Source organism: Engystomops pustulosus, chromosome 1, assembly GCF_040894005.1.
Source record: "Engystomops pustulosus chromosome 1, aEngPut4.maternal, whole genome shotgun sequence".
NCBI lineage: Eukaryota > Metazoa > Chordata > Amphibia > Anura > Leptodactylidae > Engystomops > Engystomops pustulosus.
This window is the reverse complement of record NC_092411.1, coordinates 136,656,077-136,680,929: the sequence shown is the minus strand read 5'-3', so window position 1 is coordinate 136,680,929 and position 24,853 is coordinate 136,656,077. Positions and strand designations below refer to the sequence as shown.

The window sequence follows — 24,853 nt, the reverse complement described above, 5'->3', positions numbered from 1 at the left end:
GCATCATAGTTTTGTATGATGCAAAGACTGTTTTCAGTCTGTGGAATCTGATCAACATACAAGTCCATTTCCATGTCTGCAATCAGTCTAAATTTGTTATAGCTGCAAAAAGGGGGATCCATCTGTAGAATAACTACTATGGTATTGGAGGAAGACCAATAATCTCAAAGCATAAACATCTTTGAGGCTTACATTTTTCTTTTGCCTATAGCTTCAATGATAAGTTAGTTTACAGTATCCATTAAAAGGCAGGAAAAAAAAACCAAGCGAAAAAAAGTGGTGTCTAGCAGCCATTTTAATAAAGTCAAATAATGAGGTCCATTCCATTTACAGAATAAAGGGGTATCGAAATGACATTATATTCTACAGTGCAAGCATAAAAAGGAATGGTTGCAGTTTCCTTCATATTTAGGTATTTCATAGACTGGTTAAAATGTGGTAATAAAGTACAGAAAATACATCAATATATGCAGACAGCCATTACATAGGTTTATTTCAGTTCAGCAACTTTACTCTCCAGACTATTTTGGTTGGCACCACTAAATTCATGTACCTGGAAAAAACAAAAACATGATTTAATACTAAACAAAGTCCAAACCATGAATGTAAAGACTGAGCAGAGTAAGCAATGTCTGCAATCCTTACTACATTCAAGGCACAAGACGTATGGTACATACATATGACAATCCAACATTTTAAAAATTCAGTTGTCACAGAGACAAAAAAAAAAAAAAAATTTGGCTGGGGTTTCAATGATAAAATATACAGTTCCGACTTGCATACAAATTCATCTTAAGAACAAACTTACAGAACCTATTGTTTATGTAACCCGGGGACTGCCTGTACTTGGAATGTAAAACCAATAGTTAGGCTTACTTCCTTCAATTATTTAAAAGTTAGGAATTATAAAAGCCATTTTTAAATGGATATCCTTAAAACTGGAAACTTAGTTCATGTAAATGTTTACAAACAAACTATGGGTTATAAGTCTTTTGTAACTGCAGACATCATTTTGGAGAAGAGTCAATGTATTACCTACCAATATTTCTAACTTTCGTTTGTTAAAGGCATTAGTTAGTTCATTGTAGCAAGTAGCACTTGCAAGACGGCAAGGCCTCTACATGTACACAAAATGATTTTAAATGACATGCTGTACATACCTTTTCCCCATTTTTAAAGAACTGAAAGGTTGGCATGCATTTGATTTCACAAGATGACGAAATTTCCTAACCACAAAAAAGAAGAACATATCTAAGTATTAATACAGAAATACAGCATTTCACAGATATAATTCCAACCTGTCTATCAGTCCTGAGGTTTACAATTTGTTTGTCCCTGGATCTGAACGAAATCTTCTGACTATATTCAGAAGATTCTTTAAGCTTCTCTTTTATCGCAGGAGAAGGAGGGGGGGGGGGCAGAGAGCACTACTTCCTGGCTCCAGCAGCAGTGTGTAGAGGAAACAGCAGCAGCAAGACAAAATAGGACAAGGTCTGGAACCAAGGGAGGAGGTGACATAGCAGTGCTCACTTTATGTTCTCATATCCGGTCTCGTCTGACACATGGAAAAAAGATCCTAGTAGACTGTTCAGAAGCTTAAATGAAAGTGCAGATAAACCCTGCACCAAGAAAATCTAAGCACAGATGGATCATGAGGTGTCTGCTCAGCTAGTGCTTGCTCATACTCTGGAATTTTACACCGACCATCACCGAGTTATAAAAAAAGCAATAAAACTGAGTAAAATTAAGCAAGGGGTTAAAATAATCTTTATTTTGTGAACATTACAAGGGGATTGAAATTTGACAAGTTTACACCTATTAGTTCTTCCATTATTAATAGTAGAAAAAACAAAAAATAATAATATAGTACAGCATTTCACTTCCTTCAGTTTTTTTGGTTTGCAACCAAACTTATAGCTATGGGGAATGAAAGGGGATCGTAAGACCTTCCACTCACCTACCTTGATTCAGTTTCATAATGCTCTCCCAAAATGGGGTGGAACAAAAACCTGATGCAAGTGTCAATTGGTCTTTAGTCCAACGTTGAACACTTCATGAGTTGGCTTAGTTTATGCTAGGAAATGCAGCCACATTTTTTTGAAGTTTCGGAAAGGGGTATGAATGGAAAGTTAGCTGGACTCAGTGCAAGTTTTAAAATTCTACACACTGTAGAATTCATGAATTGAGGTCAGTAGATTTATTTTTTTCAACCAGATTTTGGGCCTCCATTTATCAATGCAAGTTCAAAGAATCAATCAAAATCTGCTAGGTGAACGAAGATTGTGGTGTATTTAACTTAAAATATCGCCCAATTATAATCCATGTGTTTTTTTCTTCAGATCATAAGAAACATTTTCAGTCTAAACAGTCCAGGTCTAGCTATGGTCACAGTATCTAGAAGCCCCATTCAGTGGGTTACCACCAAGTCCTTCTAGGTTTTATATTGACAGGTGTGAAGTCAATGCAGTAAATACAATATGAAAGAATAAAACCAGAGATGTATAGGAAAACATTTTACCTGTGCATCATCCACATCTACCTTAAGAAATACAACATCAGGGTATTTTGCACTCAGACTCTAGGAAAATAAAAATAAGTGTGAAATTACAATTGATATAACTGCAGCAGCAAATTAATAGTGGGGTAGCTTGAAAGGTTCACGTAAAAGTGATTGACATTTTTATATATAGCTTCCTCTGTTTGTATTCAGAGGCTCAGTATTAAAGTCACATTAACAGTGTGATCCCAGTACAGGCCATAGCCTGTATGGTGCGATCGTACCACAGCACTACTCCATGCATCATGTAGAACTATACTTGGATTCTGTTACTGAAGCAGCATTTGATCTTTAAAATGTAGCCTCCAAACGGTTCCTGTGAATAAGCCTTAGGGGAAATGCAATCATATTCTGGCTTTTCAAATAAATGATTGGCCAAAGGAAAAGATGGGTCTACTAGACCAGCTCTTAGTAGCTCTCCAGAAGACCTTGTATTGTATAAAAAAACTACTTTCTTTCCCTATTACTGCAGTTATTTCTCAAGTTTCTTTCTACACATAATTATATTATAATACAGGCGGTCCCCTACTTAAGCACACCAGACTTACAGACAACCCCTAGATGTTAGCAATTTACTGTACTTTAGCCATAAACTACAATAAGCAACTATAACAGTTATCAAAGGCGTCTTCAGCGAAACATTTTTGTTAATCCTGGTTCTGATGACAACCCAACATTTTTAAAATCCAATTTTAACAAAGACCAAAAAATTTTCATCTAGGGTTACAATTATAAAATATACAGTTCCAACTTAAAGAAACCTACCACTTTAAAATTAGCCTTGTAAACCACAAATACCTTGCAACAGCTCAGGATATCTTGTCCGTGTTTGTGGCGGTATATTCAAATCTCCCTTCAGTGCACCACGATATTGCTGTTCTCTCCATGCGCGTGACCTTCCGAAGCCGCGGCCGTTCGCGCAGCCGCACTAGAAACCAGCCGCGACAGAAGGTGGTGGTGCGCATGTGCGATTGCGCCCGAGAGCTCGGTGACATCACCAGCTCTCCCGCGTGACATAATAATGAGTATGAACGGTCACAGGCATAGAGCGAACAGCAATAATAGTGGTGCGCAGAAGGGGGATTTGAATATACCGCTACAAACACTTTTTCCAGGAATACAGCGGTTTCTGCTTCTAGTCAAGATATGGTCCGGCATCAGCTCATATCATAGGTTTCCTTTAAGAACAAACCTCCAGAACCTATTTTGTACGTAACCTGGGGCCTGCCTGTAGTCACATTAACAGTAGGAAGTTACTTTACATTTTAATACATTCTATGTGACTCCTTGATAATGTCATTTTCCTCGACTTATGCCAACTGAGGCCTTCTGACTGAAACAATGAAGGATGCAAACAGAAGGTTTCAGTATTCAAAACTTCAGTGAAAATGGATTGCTCAAAACTTTAATGTTGCTGAAAATGTGAAAAAAAAACCTTAGGAGGGCAACATGCCATAGCAAAATAACAAGTAACACTTACATCAAAGAAAGGTCCAATCATTTTACAGGGTCCACACCATGTTGCAGTAAAGTCTACTACAACAAGTTTGTCACCAGCATCTTTCAGAGCTTTATTAAATTCATCCTGAAATAAAAGAAATAATTTTTTAAAATTACCACCATTTACCAGTCCTGTTCAAAAGATCTAAACTCAAATCAAGGCAATTAGAAAAAAACCTCCAAAAAAACACACAAAAAAAACCCCCCAATAAACTGGACATTTATTCCCTCCAAGACCAGGCCTGATTTTTAAAATTTGCCCTGCGTCATTGTAGGAGGTTATACCTTTGTAACGCTTTAACATATCCAGGGGATTTTGATATTTTTTTTTCTCGTCACACATTGTACTTCAAAGTAATAGAAAACTTTTGATGATATCTTTTGTGTTTAGCTATTTAGTGCTTTAACCCTTTAGATGTTTCACAGAGGTGTAAATTTTTTTTAGACAATATATTCATTCTGGCCAAAAATTAAACCGTCAAATTTTGATACCTAATTTCTCCCGAGTAGTAGGATCCTCCATGTGTGTTGGTAAACTGTTTTATGGGCACATGGCCGGGTATAGAAAGGAAGAAGGGGCCATTCAGAGCAGATCTGCATTGTCACATTTTACAGGCTATAAAATACATTTTTTGTAATTTGTAAAAAAGGGGGATTTTATTTTGTGAATGATATTAATGAAATCTTAATTATGGTTTTTAGCATTTTTTTCCCCGTACCATAAAAATTAGGTCATCAAGATTACGACGATACCCTCTTTATCGAATGGTGCCAATTGCCACGGTAATTACCTATAGACATCTATAGGGTTCAAAAGGCTCAGCTTAGGAGCCCAGCGATCACCATGGTGCAACTCTACGTCATAAGATGCAGGTAGTTCACATTGATGTAAAGTTACGTCAAGGTGCGGGAAAGGGTTAAGTGGAAATTACATTTTGCCAGCAGACAACAGAAAGATATTTGTCTCTACATAGTAGGGTTGTATAATGCATTGAAATCTCGGTTCAATACTGGTTTCTGTTGCTTGGGGTACTGACTGACTTTCACAGACTCTACAGACTCCTTGTTTCTGTCTGCAGAGGAGACATGAGTAGGGAATCCTTTGTGTAGATGTTTCGGATTAGCGACAAAGCAGGCCATCAGGTTCATATTACCATCTGTCCATATATGGTGTGTATAAATGGCTCTATTTAATGCAATTAATCGACAACCTCCACACTTCAACTGCCACTGAGATGCAGCACAGCGCCTCAATCCACTAGACTACGGGCTTACTGGCTGTCAATGGGAGGTTTTCTATTGGACCAAGAGCTTCACTGTGACACTGGCTCCATGCACTGGTATATATATGTATAAGACAAAAAACAAGAGCTCATTCAGATGGGCGCGTCCGCTGCCCAGAAACATTTGAAGGGAAAAAAAAAAAAAAAAAACACTCTGCATACGGATGACACGCATTTGCGGTCCATTTTTTTGCGGAACCATTGACTTCTATGGATGTACGTGGTCAGACACAAGACACAAAAAGGTTGCATACAAACATCAAAAACTCCCGTCTAAATGAGCCCTAAATTATACTATTTAGTTTTGAAAGTCTTTTTGCAATACTTTTCTGGGTATTACATCACACTCACACACATGTAGCATTGCATGGAAACAATTCAGACAGGCTTCCATGTTAAGCTACCTGCAAACAATGGACCCATGTGTCATCGCTATGTCATGTGAAGTCCACTCACGTGCCAATAACTACTACTACTACCTGAGCCAAAAACTCAGGCAGGAATAGGACCCGCTCAATAAGTTGTGGCTCGGGCAGCCGGTACATAAATGAGGCTGTGTGCTAGCCATTGAAACAGCTAGAACATTCTGCCTAAAAATCAGAATCTGTAATATCCATATGCATATAGGAAATGTAGATGACATTAGTATTATTATTATTAACAATAAATCATAATTCCTTTATATAGCACACACAGATTCTACAGCGCTGCACAGAGCTTGACATATGGGAGACATCCTTTAATTACTGTTCAAATCATCAGCAAAAAACATCCCAAAAATTAAAACATATTACTGTATATACTCGTGTATAAGCTGAGTTTTTCAGCACAAAAAAATGTTCTAAAAAAAGTCCACCTGGCTTATATACGAGTCAATACACTCATAAAAAAATGCTTAAAAAATAATAAAGTTAAACTCATCCTCCGGTGGCCCCGCTGTGCAGCGCTGCTCCCCCGGTGTTCGCGCGGCTTGTCTTCAGCCTTCCGCGCCATCTTCTTTCTTCTGCAGGCGTCATACTAGGCGCCTGCTTGCCGGGAGAGAGCGATGGCGGCGCTCTGCAGAAGAAAGAAGACGGCGCGGAAGCCTGAAGACGAGCCGTGCGGACATCGGGGGAGCAGCGCTGCACATCGGGGCCACTGGAGGGAGAGTATATAAGTTTATTATTTTAATGCTGGGCTGTATACTGCTGGGGGCAAGCTGGGCTGGCTGTATACTGCTGGGGGCAGCTGTATACTATAGGGGGCTGGTTGTCTATATACTGGGGGGTCTGTGACCAATGCATTTCCCACCCTCGGCTTATACTCGAGTCAATAGGTTTTCCAAGTTTTTGGTGGCAAAATAAGGGGTCTCGGCTTATACTCGGGTCAGCTTATACTCGAGTATATACGGTACTTATAGAGAAAGTGTTAATTCACAAGTTGTCAAAATATGGCATGTCCCATTCAAGTAGGCTTTTATGATATTTACAGGAAAGGATATATCCGCATTACCTCAGGGGAAAATTTACAACATGAATTCAGATTACACAGAGTGACTACGCAGCATTGTTATGCAAGGCCTTTCTTCATCACTGCAACTGAATACCTCTCTATCGATGCAGAAACCGGATACCTGGAGATAACAGAAATCTGGATGCAAGCAGCTATGTAAAGAGAGCTTACACTAGACATGTGATCCCTTCATACAAGTCCTATGAAAAATTAAAGCAGTGCTTGAAAAAAATTAATTCCTAGTGCTTTATTCCTCTGATCTGCAGCAGAGGAGTTTCACTCCTGAGCATGTACACAAAATGCAGCCACATTCATCTCAACTAAAAAGGGTGTGGGAATCAGTTCTCTCTGGCTGCTGCTGGTTGTATGTGTCAAGGTCAGGAGCCAGGTGTGGCAAGTACGTGGCTGCATTGTATTGCCCTCAGTTCCTCTACTGCTACTGGCACAGTTCTGCTCCGCGTCCTGATGCTGCCACATACAACCAGCACATGGAGGTGGCTAGAAAATGCTGCAGTGTGGTACATGGAGAAGAAGAGGCAAGAAAGGAGAGGATTTATTTATTTTTTGTATGCACTAGGGTCTCCAGTATTATTTGTTTTATGCTCGGGAGTTGGCGGGGGAGTTGTGGAATCCTCCACTATTATTTAAACCAAATTTGAAAATTGTTAGAATTTATTTAATGTTTGTGGAGTCAGAGTCGGACTCCAGCATGACAGCAACTCCATAGCCTTGTTGCTATGGAGGCGTTACCAGAGCCCCTCTGTTCTACAGCTTCACGGATTGTTACACTATCTCACCGTCCCCCTGTAATACAGCACTTTCCCCTTCCTATGTCTGATGTAATATCACACCAGCAGAGAGTTTCAGCATACAATGGGAGGGGGAAAGAATATAACAAATATAAGAAGATTACCACAGTCAGTGTCTGGATCTATGGGCAAGTGTCCCTGGTTTATCAAGCTTGATTTTGATGGTAGATTTCCTTTAATCTTGGTTTTCTTCATTCTGACTAAACATAGCTAAATCCTACCCAAATTTTTAGTAGAACCATTTCTGTACCAGGATGTAAAATAAATAACAAAAATGAGGAGGGGTGGTGGGTTCTTTGTAGGATTGCCAATTCCCTTCTATGTTCTTCGCTGCTTATGGCTTAGTGTCCTCATGGATGTTGTTTCCCACTGTTTCTCTCTACAAACCTCTTTAGATAACCCCCTCACATCTCTGTCTCCAGTGTTCTAATGCCCCATCTATGTTTATCTTCCTCAACCTATTCCGCCTTTAGTATCTTAAAGGGAACCTACCACCCCGATTCTACCTATAAAAAGGTAGAAGGGGCTGTAGGTGGATGAATGGGAAGTAAGGATAGCCCTTTTTTGGACTAATCCTCACGTCCCGGATGTTCTTTTACAAAACTTTATTGGAGGCATATGTAATTTTTTTTTATGCGGCTACTGGGACGTGGAGTAGCCATGTTACTCCGCCTACCATTTAATCTTCGGCGTGCAGCTCCTCGTAGCTGCACGTCCTCGTCCTGGTCCCCTGCGTTCTGCGAATGCGCAGAACGCAAGCCTTAGGCTGCACGGCCGGAGCTACTGGGCATGCGCAGAAGGCCGCAGATGCCGGGGGACCAGGACGAGGGCGCGCAGCTACGAGGAAGATTAAGTGGTAGACGGAGTAACGTGGCTACTGGGGCATGGAGTAGCCTCATGTCCGGCTACTCCACGCCCCAGTAGCCGCATAAAATTTTTTACATATGCCTCCAATAGTTTTGTAAAAGACACCAGGGACGTGAGGATTAGCCCAAAAAAGGGCTATCCTCACGTCCCATTCATCCACCTACCACTCCTACCTTTATAGGTAGAATCGGGGTGGTAGGTTCCCTTTAACTAGGTAATCTCATAGTCTCTGATTCTCCTGTTTCAATGCTCGCTGTTTCATCTGTCATCCTTTGTATCCTGGCTCCCACTGACTGTATTGATTATGTCCCTCATCTCTCTGTGCCCCCTTATTTTATTCTATATCCTTTGTATTTTTCCCATAACAGTAAGGGAAGAGTGGCAACTCCTGCAAGCTGAAATCAGGGTTCTCAACTTTGATCTCCACAACTGTGCTCAACTGAGTGGAAGAATTAACAAAATTGATTTGATTGATCTCCCAGCCTTACCTGGCACCCAAATAGATTAGCTTTACTTGGCATCAAACTATTCACAAGATAGAGCTGAAGGTTAAAGACTCCATTCACTGTATAGCCAGTTCCGAGCAGTTGATAAACCAGATGGTGGGGCACCAGATCAAACTAGGGAAGTGTCCAATCCAGGACAGCTCCTTTCTTAGGGTCGATGTAGACAGACATGGATGTTCACTGGCTTGATCACATTGTTCTAGCTGTTGTCTAACAATCAGAACTACTGTTGCTGTGTCATGATGACATACCCAATGCTTCACAAACTCTTAAGTACTGGGTAATAAAGATTACAGTTTATATTTGCTGACTATAGAACCAAAGTTGAGGTGGGGCTGCACTACAAAGTCATTCAGCTAGTCATGCTATATAAACTCTATGAAAAGGAAGAAGAATTTATTGAAGTCTTGTACACCCAATAACAGCCCAGAGTGGCTATTCAACCCTATTTCCATAACACCGATAGAGGCTATTAGGATAGAATAGAATAGGCAATAATAAAGTGAGCAATTGTGACTTCCCATGTTAGAAAGGAAAGTAAAAGGCAGGATAAACATGCCCCTAGGTCTTTGATTTATGACACACTGGCAACTCCGTATGCCAGTGTATGATGAAGGACTTGACCCACTGTAAAATTGTAAAATACATCAGGAGGGTACAGCCTTCTAAAGCATCCACCGACAGGCCAGCAAGTAATTACAATAATTTCAGGGTTTGTTCGCAAGTCCCCCTTGTAGTTCTGTGTGTTAAAGAACTAGAGATACAAGTACAATGTGATTCTAGATACTATAGAGCCTTAGGTAGGGGCAATGCCCCTCCAGCCTTTAAGCCTCACTCACCTATGATTCAGCTAATTTGGTTATGAGCAGGTCCTATTTCTGCAGCCTCTATTGCAGTCAGTGGCGTGGGAGCGGACTTACAAAGCAGATGATACACAGGTCACAACAGTGAACAACGGAGGGTTTAAGCCTTTCACCTGCCTGCTCATTACACAAATGCTGCAGGTGAACCTGAGCCTCACTTTGCTGTGGCAGTGGGTGGAACACACCAATCAGTTAACATGCTGCGGATTCTAAACCATTTTCACCGCAGGAATAGGATTTGTGACAATCCAATTCACCAAATGCTGCAGATTTTCTGCAATCCCTCATCTTGCAGACATCTGTGACAAAAAGAAAGGCTCAAAGAGCAGAGAATAGGTTAATATTTTATAGAAAGGTTTACTTTTCTTAGGTAGAAGGGGCAAAGATCAATTTAGCTCTAATCAAGAATAGGATAGAAAACATTTAAAATATGTTCCTCATTGGCTTGATATGAGGGAAAAAAAATTTAAGTAAATGTACTTTAGAGCCAACATTAAGAAACGGGTCTGCATTTTGTAATCAATGTATGCAATTCATTATGCAATATTACAAAAACCTTTCCCTTCCTCAAACTCAGCTGCTGTGAGGGAAGGGTAGACACATGAAAAGAAGAAAAATCCAAAAATGTCTAGTAGCTGTTAACAACCATGACATTAAAAAAAAAAATAAATAAATAAAACCCTAGAAACTGGTCATGTTTGCATAGCAGTGTGTAGTGGTGAGCATGTAGCCCCCAAAATATTTAGGAAAACAAAAATTTTAATAAAAACATAAATTTGTCATCTCTAATGTTATTTTGGCTAATAAAATTAAAGTTGCACTGATCTATATCTATTGGCTAGGCCCGAGAACCTCAAAGGAATCAGTCATCACTTTTGACCATGTAGTCCTGGGGAGCTGTGTAACCATACCCTTGTGTGCATTAGTAGTAGCAGGAATGGGAAGATGTACTTATTCATATTTCTGGAATATATCTGGATTTGGAGCATTGGTGTTAATGATCTCTGCCCTGGACACAGCACAGCCCTAAGTAACTGCTGTGTTTTTTCTTGTCCAGCGTTTCCTGCTGGACACAACATATACTGTGCAGCCAGAGGCAAAAAGTCTTTGGATGCGGTCAACTTAAAGAGGACCTGACACCAGATTTTGCCCCCCCTCCCCAACTAACAATCTCTGCTGATAAAGGGTTACAAGTCCTCCCTATATCAACCTAAAATTAGGTGATAGTGGGGCCCTGTACCTTAATTAGACTTTTCTGATATGCAAACTAGCTTTTCTTCATCTCCGACAGCCTGAGAGAGGAGAAGAGTCAGAGATACCAGTGAACCATGCCCCATTATTGTGACGGACACATCTGTCTTTTCAAATCACTGCTCTGCCTCCTTGTACTTAGGGACGGTCTACTAATATTACCATACAGACATATAAAGCTTTATGTACAGATGGGAAATGTTGTGTCAATTTTTTTTACACAGTGCCTTGTGTTACATTCATGACATGTGACCAGCGACACCACAGGTCTCTCAGCCTTCTAAAAATAGTAAAATGTACACCACGCATGTGATCACATGAGATCACAGCAGCCTCCATGGAGGATGGAGAGGAGTCAGATGTGACTTCATGTGGTCATATACATGCATGGGGTACAGTTTGCTATTATTAAGAAGCTAAAGTACCTGAGATGATGTCACCCTGGTCTAATGACATGAACTGTCACCAGTAAGGAAGCATAAGCCATGGGGAGGAGTAGATAGGAGGGTCGGTGGAGCAGAACACGCCTCCATCTGATGCCAGGTAATATAAGATAAAAGGTGATTTCTGTGGATTCAAGCAAAACTAGCTAAAAGAAGGGAGTCAGTCAGTGAATAGGGCTCTATAGGAACCAGTCACTGGCTGTATATGTGCAAATGTGGTGACAGCTTCCCTTTAAACACCAGGAAAGCATTAGTCATATATGCTTAACATATTCAAAAATCTGGTTCCTTAATGGGAACTACCCTTATCACTAAAAGTATTTCACTTGTGTAAAGTTACATGTGGGTTTCCTGTGTGCCCAGCAAATAAATAAATGACTGCAGCAAACCACATCTCTATCAAAAAGACAACTGCCTGACACGAGTGTGTACAGAACCTAGCACATTAATAAAAGAGATACACAGACATGTTTTAGGATCCTTCTAGCAATGACAAACATGAAAAACTACGGAAATTCCTCATTACAGCATAGCAGCACTGCTTGTTAACTGGAATTATTCTTCTATAATGCTTTACAGTCTGCTGCACGCAGATCAGCAGAAGATCATGCCAGCTCTGACAACGCCCTGCAGGGTTTAGCCAACATATAATAGAATACCCAGAGGACAGGAAACTACAATTCATGATATCGCACTGCACACAAGAAACAAGCTATTCCTACATCAATACCATGTCTATACATACATGAACCATGTTATTGGGACTTCCAGAAATCCATGAGCTGGCCTATTCAGAAATGAAGAAACCAATTCTGCTGACATGCATATATTATAATGTAGCAGACCCAAGAAACACTGCAGTGACGTCGGTAGGAGCGTCTCTGGCTTATTTAAATATTTTATAAAGTTATTTTATACCTTTATAAAAGACGCTGAGGGTTAACAAAAAACTAGACCATCCCCTGGACAAGGTAACGCGCATTACATTGAGGGCATCTACCATCATTAAATCTGATTTTAAGCATTTGGAATGAAAGCCTATTATGCAGACATTATGCAGCCTATTATATCGATATTACAGAACAAAAGATATCTTATATATTACCTTTCAATTACATGTAGTGTTTAGTCTAGTCGCGCCCTGGGGGGAGCTGGAGAGGAGTAGTTTCCCCCCACTCTTGGACAACCGCTCCTCTGTGTGTGAGATTTTCAAAAGTATACTCCTGCCCCTCACCCGCCCTCCTCCTTTATTCTTTCAGCCCCTGCACGTGTCACCTACCCAGATCCCGCCCACTACCCTGAATTCTCGCACCTGCTCGGTCGAGAATTCAGGACAGCGGACGGGATCTGGCTAGGTGACATGTGCAGGGGGCGAGCCACGGGCGGAAAGAATAAAGTAGAAGGGCGGATGAGGGGCGGGTGTATACTTTTGAATATCTCACACACGGAGGAGCGGTTTTCCAAGGGTGGGGGGAAACTACTCCTCTTCAGCTCCGCCCAGAGGGCGACTAGACTAGTTACACACTACATGTAATTGAAAGGTAATATATAAGACATCTTTTGTTCTGTAATACCGATTTTTCATACAAAAAATGTTTAGCAGTGTATGTGCAATGCTCTAAGAGGACAGGGGGGTTGCAAAAAAGGGGTCTCCTGATGACAGGTTCCCTTTAAGTGAAACCTACATGGCATTCTGATCTAAACCCAATAAAAAAACCTCTGGAAAATCCTTAGTGACAAAGAAGAAAAAAAAAAAAAAAAATTACAGAACTGTGGAAGACACTGGAAGAATATTGGACACCAGAGCAGTGTTAGAGACTAGTGATGTCCTGTGGCTGCAGATGTACTGAAATCATCCAATGCAAAGCCCTGTGCACTTCCTACTGATTGGTGATTGTTATAAACTTTAGGAATTGTAATTATAATCTTTCCCTGCACTATAGTCATTGCTACTATATAATTATGATCATCACCAATATATGTTGGTAATTTGGCAAAACACTGTTGATCAAATCAAATGTTGATCAAAGGAGAACATTATTTCTGAAAAATAAATAAATAATGTACATTGTACTTCAATTTAGATCTCCAGTGTATATGGATTTCTGCAACTTTTATTCAGATAGATAGTCGCAAAAATATGTTTGCAACCACATTTACCAGGCACGAATCTACTCTAGTAGTACTTGTGCAGCCTTACAGAACTCATGAATTATTAATATTTATATGAGTAATAGCTATTCATTTACAACCCTTTCAAAAAAGCAGAATAAGTTACGTTGACCACATATGAAAATAAATTATAATTTGCCATTAAATTCATTCTGCTCATTTTGTAGAGACTGAAATTATCACAGTGCAGTGCCAGTGAACCTTATTACAACTAATGTGGCTGGACACAAACCCAGCACAGCAGGAATTATTCCGACTGCTGAGTCTAAGTACTGGCACCAATCAGGTCACAAGGAGACCATGTTCACCATCATTAGGTGCGATGTAGTAGCGCAAAATCATGTGATGGCATGTTGCGATTTAGCCCTAACACGATTATGAATGCCCACTATATGCATATCCATGTTATACATTGACTGAGCTTATCAGGCCAAACACAGCCTGAGGGTCACTACAAATTGACAAGTCCACACAAGGTAAATGAAACGTCAAAATTCATCAGTGTTTTCCTGAGTCATCATAGAACAAACCATCCAATCTTCAGGAACCACTACAGGTTTTCCTCTTGGCAGTAATCTGTGGAAAAGGCTCTTAGTATGTGGACACACTGGACATCACAAGTTGTTACCCTGCAGCAACACCCAAAAAGTTCACAACATGTGGATGAGATTTGTGAAATCCCTTCCACTCTTCTGTCACTGTACATTGCCACAGACAAGTAACTGGCAGCCAACGCAATGTGATCACATCCCATGCGTTTCCATACTACTGCTCTTCTACACAGGTGACTACCAAGTAAATCTAATCATTGACTGTTATATGTGCAGTGACTATGATCTGCAAAATTCACTTGCCAGCCATTGACTTTTGGGCTATTGCCAGAAAGGGCAGCAACCACCCACAACTATAGCATGACCCGCCAGCAGTGTCCCAATCGCAGGGAAGACTAAGGCTAGAAAATAGAGCTTTTACCTACATGTGTGGTTACTGCACTGTCTGGCTTTAAGATTGCTTAAACATGAGCCATTGTTGGGGGTTAAGACCATGTACAAGGGGGATATCACTGCTAAAGGGAGTGTTCTCAGCAAACAGAATACATGTTTGCAGAGCGGCTCATATATCAGCATGAACCAGTTAGGTCACCCTTGCGCTGACCAGCAAGAATAATAGGCCAGTTAGAAAAACATATTATTTTATTTAAAAAAGGTTTAATCATCCGGCCTACAACAAATCTAGGTCAGTGATCTTGGAAATGTGTTACTGATGCTTAGATGATGGGTCTAGGAGTATGGGCCCCATAGGGTGAATTCGAGGACAAGGGACCACCACTATTTAGGTCAGTCATCTGGATCACTCTCCCTGTGTTATGAACAACTTTTAGGCTCTATCCATATTTGTTTGAAGTTTTAACTGGAAAGCCCAACATAACCGTCCATGACAGATACACATCCAGTCAAATATAAGCCACTTATGTTCACGTATAACCAGTGGGTCCTGGACTGTAAAGGGAGAATCTATCTCATCCATTATAGATTGTATGAGTGGTAACATGGCTGACGCCTCCAGAGCAGGATATGCCTAGTCATTCTTGACTTGCAAATCATGCAGTACAGGCTTAGTCACACTGCAGATTAGAGCAAATCCTATAGACTGGCCCAGGAGAGAGTTGCATCAAAGTTTCATACTACTACCCCCAGTATGTAGCCTACTACTGCTCTCGGAGGTGTCATGGCGCTTCACATCTAATGATGAGCCCTTGATCATCACATGATATTACATATAGAGACACACGACAAACTCAGCACCGCTGCATCCACTCATCAATACCTAGCGATCACTAGAAAACTAGAGGCTAAAATCGGAGTTCTCAATGTAGATGGAACTAGTTTCCAGCCACAAGTTGCACTTCAGAAGAAAACTTTCACACGGGGTGCCAGATCTTCACACACCCTGGAGATCCAGGGACACACCGGCTTCTCCCACATAGCACACGATACCGGGACAAGACATGAATGACCTACTGCGACAGATCCCCGTCTTACCAGAGATTCGACATATCGGACCATGGTGCCGGTGCTCGGGAGCAGAAGAGCAGAGTGATAAGTACCGGCCGCAAGATGAGTGAATAGGCAGGGTGTAGTGGGCGTGGCGAGGGGAGAGGGCGGGGCCACACCGCGAGCACGGCGTGGTGAGCCATTGTATTATTGCCGGACTGGCGGGCTGTAGCTGCAGTACCAGGGGGAGGGGAGCCATACTGTTATTGGGCGTCTGAGGCGGGAGCGTGTGGGACAGGGTGGGCTAAAGGATGCGGAATTTACGGGAAGTGAAGCCATGTCTTGTGACGTGTGAAGCGGTGGTGACTGGCAAGAAAATAGGAGGCGTTGCACATAACGGTCTCTCAGGAGAGCTGCTGCGCTTTGAGGAAATGGCGGGAATGCCTTGGTCTTCCGGGGCTCTTGTCACAGGTTTATTATTATGTCTTATATGACATGTACCATCAGTTTACTTATGGGAGATGTGTCCTAATAAGATGTTCCTTAGGACTTCTTTTATTATAACAATATATGCGCTATTTTAGAAATATACAGCTATAAAAGTTATGAAAATCACCCTGGGGCGCTCAGGCTACATCACCCAGGCACCAGGCAAAGTAGTGGTGGGTTGTTCATGAACAAACTGAGCCGGCTCACCTTAGTGAGCCATCGGGCCGCCTCTAAACGGCTTACCACACCCCCCTTTAACACGTAAGTAGCGGGTTGAAAGTGGAGTGGTGCAGGGAGCCTGACTGGCCTGCGCCTCCCTATTTTATATTTAATAGGGAGGCAGAAGAGCCAGCTCTTAATGAGCGGAGCCTAATGAGTCAGCTCACTAAGAAGAGCTGGAATTCCCATCACTACCTCAGGGAGCCTAATATTTTAATGTATGCACTCCTCCCATAGCACTAGCGGCCCCACTCAGTTCCACCTCGGAATTGGGCATTACGAGTTTCCAAAACAGGCTCCAAACTTACAATGGAGTTGTGACTTGTGCGTATACAACTGTTGTGTACAAGTGGTTGTAGTTACCCACAGTCTTGCAGTGGCAGGTTTTACCCCGATCCATTGTCTTTTCAGTGGCCACAAGAACTGTGACTTACCCGACATATTAATGACATTGGGCTTTGTGTATTAGGGTATATTTTTATCCATGTGCTTTCTGTTAACCCCTTAATGACCGCCGTATCGACTTTTTACGGCGGTCATTAAGGGTACTTCTTCTGACGCGTGGCGGCGGCGCGTCAGAAGAAGATTTCGGGAAACCGGGTCTCGCTGGTGCTGGTGACGGGCTGTAATCTTACAGCCCAGACCCGGCACTAACACCCGGGATTGGAAAAAATCTCATTATCTCTGATCTGTCTCATCTATTTTTCTATGTGTCAATGTGTTAGTACAATGTCAGAAGCCAGAAAAAAGTTCATGTACACATGTACTCTGATAATGTAACCACATTGTCACCCCACAGAACTACCCTGTTTCCCAGAAAATAAGACAGTGTCTTATATTAATTTCTGCTCCTTAAGAGGCACTAGGTCTTATTTTCAGGGGATGTCTTATTTGTCCATGAAGAAGAATTTACATTTATTGGTGAACAAAAAATCATCTTCTAAAACATCCTCATAGCTCTCCAAACACTGAATTATTGGAATATTTGGCCCTAACCTCTCATATTTAGCAATAGCACTTTCCTTAAATGACCACTTCATGTCCAGTAGTTGCTTGTAGCTTATTGGTCCTGCAACAGTCAGTGATTTTATTCTGCAATTCTTCACCCATGTCACAACCTATTGCAGCATCTAAAAGATCTACTAATACTAATATACGGCTTGGGGGGAGATGTAGCAATGTCTGCCACTAGGTCTTATTTTCAGGGGAGGCCTTATATTTCTAAGATTGAACAAAATTGTACTAGGTCTTATTTTCGGGGGATGTCTTATTTTAGGGGAAACAGGGTAGATGGATTATGTGTCTGTTTAGAGAGTCCCCGTCTACACCATTGAATTTTGCACTGAGCAGGCTAGGGAGTGATAGGAGCTAAAACAGAAATACAATTGAGTAAAACTGTAAAGTAAGGGGTTAAAATGATCTTTATTGTGTACACATAACTAGGGGATTGAGATTTGAGAATTTTCTTTCGTGGGAAAACTCCTTTAAGTAGCTGAACTGGAACTTGAATATGTTGCAGTAAAAAGGTTGAAAAAATAAATAAATTGGTGTAAGTGTATAAATATTTATGAACCTAACTGTACTGGTCTGTACTGACCTTGCTGGCATGACAGCTCCTAGGATCATAACAGTGTCAAACTTGAGGAAGGAAAATGTGTAAAAGTCTCTTGGAAGAGTCTGTGGACCCTCTGGACCACTGCGGGAGGTGGTATGAGACTGGTAGTACGGCAGGAAACAGTCCAAACCTGAGATGACAGCAGGAAACACGGGGAATACTGCTGATGCTGGCATGGACTGTAGATTACGCTGGACAGGAACCCTGGAAGGCACAGAAGGTCACAGGAATGGCAGAGACACAAAGGAACACTGGTAACGCTGGAACACGGGAAACTCGGTAGGGCTTTCTCTTAGCAGGAATGATGCTGAAGATCCGGCGGGGAGTGAAGGGAGGTGACGGATTATAAGGATGAGGCGGATTAGCAAGAGCCAATCAGGAGGACGCTGACCCTTCTAAGTCTTTTTTTTTTTTTTTTTTACATCAAAACATTTTTATTGATGATTTTGTGTTTTTTTTTTCAGAAATGATAAGGTTACACGTAAACAGCACAAACATTTATAGGTACATAATGACATAGACAAACAGGCCAGCTAAACATCTGGCAAGACAGACATCACATAACAAATAATCCAACACTCCCAGCCAGTCGCACCCTTCTAAGTCTTAAAGAGCCGGCGCACGCGGGCCCTAGCAGTGGGAGTGTGCAGTCTAGCAGGAGTACAGCCAGGAGCGTGGAGAGGTGAGTCCAGGCCAGGGAGTGGGACAGTGGCAGCGGGGACCGTGGCCCATAGAGGGGCACGGGCGAGCTGCGACAAGGATCGTGGGTGCATCTGTGACAAACAGATTGTTGCCCAAAAGTGAAGTCATGGGATGTTAGATGTAATATACTGAACTAGGCATAACAGTAAACATTTGCCTTACAATAATATGTATTTTTCAGCTGAAGTCTGGATTTGTGTACCCTAGAATCGCAATTCTGTTTTTATCTGAATAAGGAATCTTCAATACTAGCATGTTTCTAGCTGCCAGAGAACTCAGGAGTGAATGAGTAAGGGATTTTAATATTCCTTCTGTCATTTTAACCAGTTCTCTGGCACCTAGAAACACAAGCCTGCTATTATATGAAACGGGAGACTCCCCTTTTTCAGTTTATCTAAAGTATGCCTCCCCTAGCATTTTAACCAGCAGAGAGGAGAAGGAGGGAGCATTTACAGCTTGTGGATAAAACAAATATTGTGTACTTTTGTAGCAAAACCTGAGAGAGGGCTAACATGAACTGATTAGAACAACCTCATATATGGAGTTTTCTTTTCAGTAATGGAGCTAAATGATGAACATTTGATTTTCTGCTCCTAATTTGGATACATATTAACATAGCAGTGTAGTCCAAATAGTTACAGGTAACATGTGAAACACACACACAGTCCAAAATAAAGTTATTTTATAATGTTTTATAAAGTTATTGCAGTGTTCTAACTCTGTTATTGTACACATATTACAATAATATTGAACAGACCTTTTTAGCTCATTAGCTTGGTTTATGGACATTTTTAAGGTTATATGGTTACACTTCGTATAATCGTGGGTGCTTTCAGATTAGGGTTCTCAACCCAATTACAGTAACTAGAATTGTACTTTAGTTGCAATTGTAATTGTATCCAATAACTTCTTGCTCTTTATCTACCCTCTTGTTCTTCTCTGTCTTATTATTTCTTTTTATGTTATCTAGTGATGTGCAGACCCAATAAAATTTGGTTAGGCTGAGTTTTCCAAACCCAAATTTGAAAACTCTATTGGGGTATCTAACCTGGAACCTAATTGTCCGTTAACTGTGTGCTGCATCAGAGTGCTGAGTGGAGTGATGATCCTACCCAAAATCCTACTGAATATTATAGTGTTATTAAGTTGTATGAGGGTGTCTTATAGATTTATATCTGGGGCTCAAACCCCTAATCATTGTAAGGTGACTTTCAAATTAAATGAGTCTGTGTCCAGCGCTGGAATTTGACTAACTTGAAAGAAAAGACAAGACCTGTCCTTGCAGGAAGTTAGCAAACAAGACTGATAAGTTTATTGAGGGACCGACATTTATAGAAAACCATAAGGCACTTTACATAAGGCGTGTAATTAGGAAAGCAGCAACTATAATTGGGTGTTCTCACCCAGGAAATGTAACACTATTGGATGTAAGCACACAAAGGAGTCTAATACTATTGGCTACATGCAAATACTGAAACTTCCCAGGTGCTTGCCTGGATACCTTCCACTAGGTGCTGCTAGTGAGCACTAAGTCTTTGTGTTCTGAGGGACAAACCCAAACTTTAGTTATCACTACACTAAGTTATATGAAATGAATGCTGAGTCTTTAAAATGTACGACAATACGTAAGATGGCGTCTGAGTCCAGTGTAATATCTTTAACAGGGTGGTTGCGCTTATTAATCATAAAGATGTATTTTTATATTTTTACATCACTATTTGGGTGTAAATCTCTGTTTTGATGAAATTTTATGTGTACATGTATGTTCTCAAGCATTTCTTTTTAAATAATTGGTGTTTTAACAAAGTTGTATGTGAGCAGTACAGGCTTTCAACGGTTGATCAAAACAATGCATGTACATTTTAATGTGTTGAATAAGGTACAACAAAGGAATTTATCTTTGTGATCACACCGGCCTAAAGCATAAAGTAGAACTGTCATGTGGAAAGCATAGCGAAAGCCGTAAAAATTAAGCCCTTAAGACACTGGAGCAATGCATTTTTTTTTCACTTAAACTGCGTTTAGAACTTTTTTCCAGTTTTTCTGTACATTGTATGAATATTACGGTAAATGCTGACACTTGAAGATACAATTTTCCCACAGATTACAAGCTTTCATACAGCTTTGTAAACAGAACAATAAACAAATTAGGGCTTTTGTAAGGAAGCAGGTGAAAAATGGAAACCCAAGAACAAAAAAGGGCCAGCTGTTAAGGGGTTAAATTTTACTTCTGGAACACCTGGCTTAGAGATAATTGGAAAATACCACTCCTTTGGACTGTTTCCAGATTGAAAAAAGGTTTGATTTTTGGATAATAAAAAAACTTATTTTGAATCATCTAGTTAATCTGTAATATAATTTATAACTGTATGAACAGGCAACTGTATGAACAAGTATTATTCCTAGTTCCAGCTTAAAGTAGGGTAATGATTGACTATTTCTGATCTGAAGTCATGCCAATAACATTTCAGAAAAGACTTCTCAGGAATCAAGTTAATGTTAGAGCTGCAGCTAACAGATAACGAGAGCTCATGAATGCATTACATACAATATTTACTGCACTACCCAAAAAACCACTTAAACAGAAGCCATCAATTTCCAGAATCCACAAAAATTTCTCCATGTTCATTCATATTTGGCTCAAAAAAACCTGTGCTGAAAGGTTTCCTTTAATGCAACGACCAATCCCATGATATGGTAGGTGTAAGATGGAAATACCAAGCACCAGCTCAAGGTGAGCTGGTGCCGGAGCCTATTTTTGTTATTGTCCTAAACCGCTGTATCGCGGTTTAAAACACTTTTTAATCTTTATAGCCAACCGTATCGCTTGGTGCGCCGAAGCAGCTTCGGCTATAAAGATTAAAAAGTGTTTAAACCGCGATACAGCGGTTTAGGACACAAACAAAAATAAGCACCAGCCCAATCTTACACCTACCATATCATGTGGTAGGTTTCCTTTAAGTTATGTTTTTAGCTTTCCATCTTGAAAACAGAATAGCTGGAAGAATTTCCAACTACCCTACTTGCATTTGGTAAAACCTCCAGTGCTGCCGTACAAATCTGTCAGTTTCACCTCAATACTGTACTTGGATACCTAGAACGGCAAGAAAACAGTGGTCGCAGGAATAATCTTTGACTTGGAGGCATTCTTGAAACAGTCCTGTCAGACCCAATCCCTGAAACAACGCTATACAGGCAGTCCCCAGGCTACTTACATCGGTTTGATCTTAAGTTGAATTTGTATGCAAGTCAAAACTGTATATTTCATCATTGTAGCTCCAGACAATTTTTTTTTTGCCCCAGTGACAATTAGATTTTCAACATTTTAGCTGTAATGGGACCAAGGATTATCAATAAAGTTTCATTACAGACATCTTACAGCTGATTATTTCAGTAAAGTAAAGCATCCAGAGAGCTTCACCAAATGTCACAGTGGGCAGAGGGGTCTGTCTTTAACTAGGGGTCGTCTGTAAGTTGGGTCTCCTTAAGTAGGGGACCGCCTTTAAAAACTTCACCTACAGTTTCCCAATCGGCTCTCTTGGTGATTGAAAGAGGTCCACACAATTTTACATAACATTACCAACCTAAGTGCTAGCTCCACAGATGAGCACAGACCCACAACCCCAAGGTTATTGGTAACGAGAAACACTCATGTCAGATAAAAGGATCATTTCCTGGACTGTTAACATTTTATAGGAAGGTCAAAACCTTGCTAAAATCCCTTACATCCACTCCCATGTGTAGTATTTTGCATCCTTCTTCCAGAGCATAGACTTACTATTCTGACCCATGTAGCTCTTATTAGAGATTTGACTACCTCTTTCTCTCTTCCCCTCATCTTCAACTAATTGCTGGATTAGCTGTATTATAGTATCGGACGATTACACTTCATCTGTTGTTCTCAGTCACTTCCCTACTTCCCAAACACTACACCTAGAGACTAAACAAGTTCCTTTGGGCTCCTATGTGAAACAGCAAAAAAAATGCACATCTTGGCTAACATTATCTGCCTACTTTCTACTATAAATCTAAAAATACCCTCCTGCCCCACATGCTTTTGGCATTCAGTCATTTATCTCACCAATTTCTGGTTGAGCTATTCCTAAACGGTGAAGATGGGAAAAATGTCCTTTTAGGTCTATTTCTCTCTTAAATGCCAACATTAAAGGGAACCTTTCACCAGGGGACCCATTTTTAGCCCCCCCCCCCCCCCCCCCAGAGCATAGTACATATACTGCCAAAGAGTTTTTGTATAAAAAATAGGTTTAATAGAAAAAAAAAAGATATGCTATATAGTACCTTTCAATACCATGTGCTGTGTGACTAGGCATCTGGGAGTGGCTGTAAAGGAGCTGTCTCCCCCGCCCTTGGGAAACCAGTCCTCCATGTGTCCTTTTCAAATAAATGAATAACTCCCATCACTCAGGAGTGACTGTAGAGGAGCAGGGGTCATCGCTAAGCCAAGTGATGGGCGTTTTCATATAATTGAAAAGGACATTTGAAAAGGACGCATACCACGGTTGTAAGCTCTGAGTGGGCATCGACCATAAGGAATGCAGCACCTTATCTGTAGGAAGAGCTCAAACGATGGATCCAGAGCATCCGAAGATGCTATATTTTTTTCTCTATATAGCGTGATATGCTACTTGGAGAATTTTAAGGACTAACATCTTAAGTGGTTCCGTGCCTGGATGGTGCCTTATTTTTCATCTGAGGCGTTAATGGTTCAACAGGTCAAGGGACTTCATTGGCATTATACAGATCTCCGGTCACATTACTTAACCAGTTAAGGACCGGGCCCTTTCCTGTTTTTTCATTTCCATTTTTCACTCCCCACCTTCAAAAATCTATAACTTTTTTATTTTTACACGTAAAGAGCTGTGTGACGGCTTGTTTTCTGCGTAACAAATTGCACTTCACAGTGATGGTATTGAATGTTCCATGCCATGTACTGGGAAGCGGGAAAAAAAAACCACATGCAGTGAAAATGGTAAAAAAAAACGCATTTGCACAGTTTTCCTGTGGGCTCGGATATTACACCTTTCACTGTGCGCCCCAAATAACATGTCTACTTTATTCTCTGGGTCGGTACGGTCACGGGGATACCAAAATTGTATAGGTTTTATAATGTTTTCATACATTTCCAAAATTAAAACCTCCTGTACAAATTTTTTTTTAATTTTGCCATGTTCTGGTGCTAATAACTTTTTTTTTACTTTGTTGTACGGAGCTGTGGGTGGTGTCATTCTTTGCGACATTTGATAATGTTTTCAATGATATCAATTTTAGGACTGTACAACCTTTTGATCACTTTTTATAGATTTAACATTTTATAGATCTAACATTTTAGCTGTAATGGGACCAAGGATTATCAATAAAGTTTCATTACAGACATCTTACAGCTGATTATTTCAGTAAAGTAAAGCATCCAGAGAGCTTCACCAAATGTCACAGTGGGCAGAGGGGTCTGTCTTTAACTAGGGGTCGTCTGTAAGTTGGGTCTCCTTAAGTAGGGGACCGCCTTTAAAAACTTCACCTACAGTTTCCCAATCGGCTCTCTTGGTGATTGAAAGAGGTCCACACAATTTTACATAACATTACCAACCTAAGTGCTAGCTCCACAGATGAGCACAGACCCACAACCCCAAGGTTATTGGTAACGAGAAACACTCATGTCAGATAAAAGGATCATTTCCTGGACTGTTAACATTTTATAGGAAGGTCAAAACCTTGCTAAAATCCCTTACATCCACTCCCATGTGTAGTATTTTGCATCCTTCTTCCAGAGCATAGACTTACTATTCTGACCCATGTAGCTCTTATTAGAGATTTGACTACCTCTTTCTCTCTTCCCCTCATCTTCAACTAATTGCTGGATTAGCTGTATTATAGTATCGGACGATTACACTTCATCTGTTGTTCTCAGTCACTTCCCTACTTCCCAAACACTACACCTAGAGACTAAACAAGTTCCTTTGGGCTCCTATGTGAAACAGCAAAAAAAATGCACATCTTGGCTAACATTATCTGCCTACTTTCTACTATAAATCTAAAAATACCCTCCTGCCCCACATGCTTTTGGCATTCAGTCA

At 40.7% G+C, this 24,853-nt stretch overlaps 1 protein-coding gene across 2 annotated transcripts; it reads right to left on the bottom strand.

Annotated features, from left to right (window-relative positions):
* Positions 1-277: 277 nt before the first annotated feature.
* On the bottom strand, positions 278-16,064 carry LOC140133804 (thioredoxin-like). Of its 2 annotated transcripts, none has more exons than XM_072154417.1 (5): positions 15,785-16,064; positions 4,038-4,142; positions 2,519-2,578; positions 1,161-1,226; positions 278-553 (listed from the first exon to the last, which is right to left on the bottom strand). In XM_072154417.1, the coding sequence occupies exons 1-5, from the start codon at positions 15,806-15,808 to the stop codon at positions 491-493; spliced, it is 318 nt and encodes a 105-aa protein (XP_072010518.1). In that variant the 5' UTR covers positions 15,809-16,064; the 3' UTR covers positions 278-490. The 2 variants fall into 2 exon arrangements, with proteins under 2 accessions (XP_072010518.1, XP_072010510.1); XM_072154409.1 differs by lacking the exon at positions 15,785-16,064 and adding an exon at positions 8,996-9,043.
* Between the last annotated feature and the right edge of the window lie 8,789 nt (positions 16,065-24,853).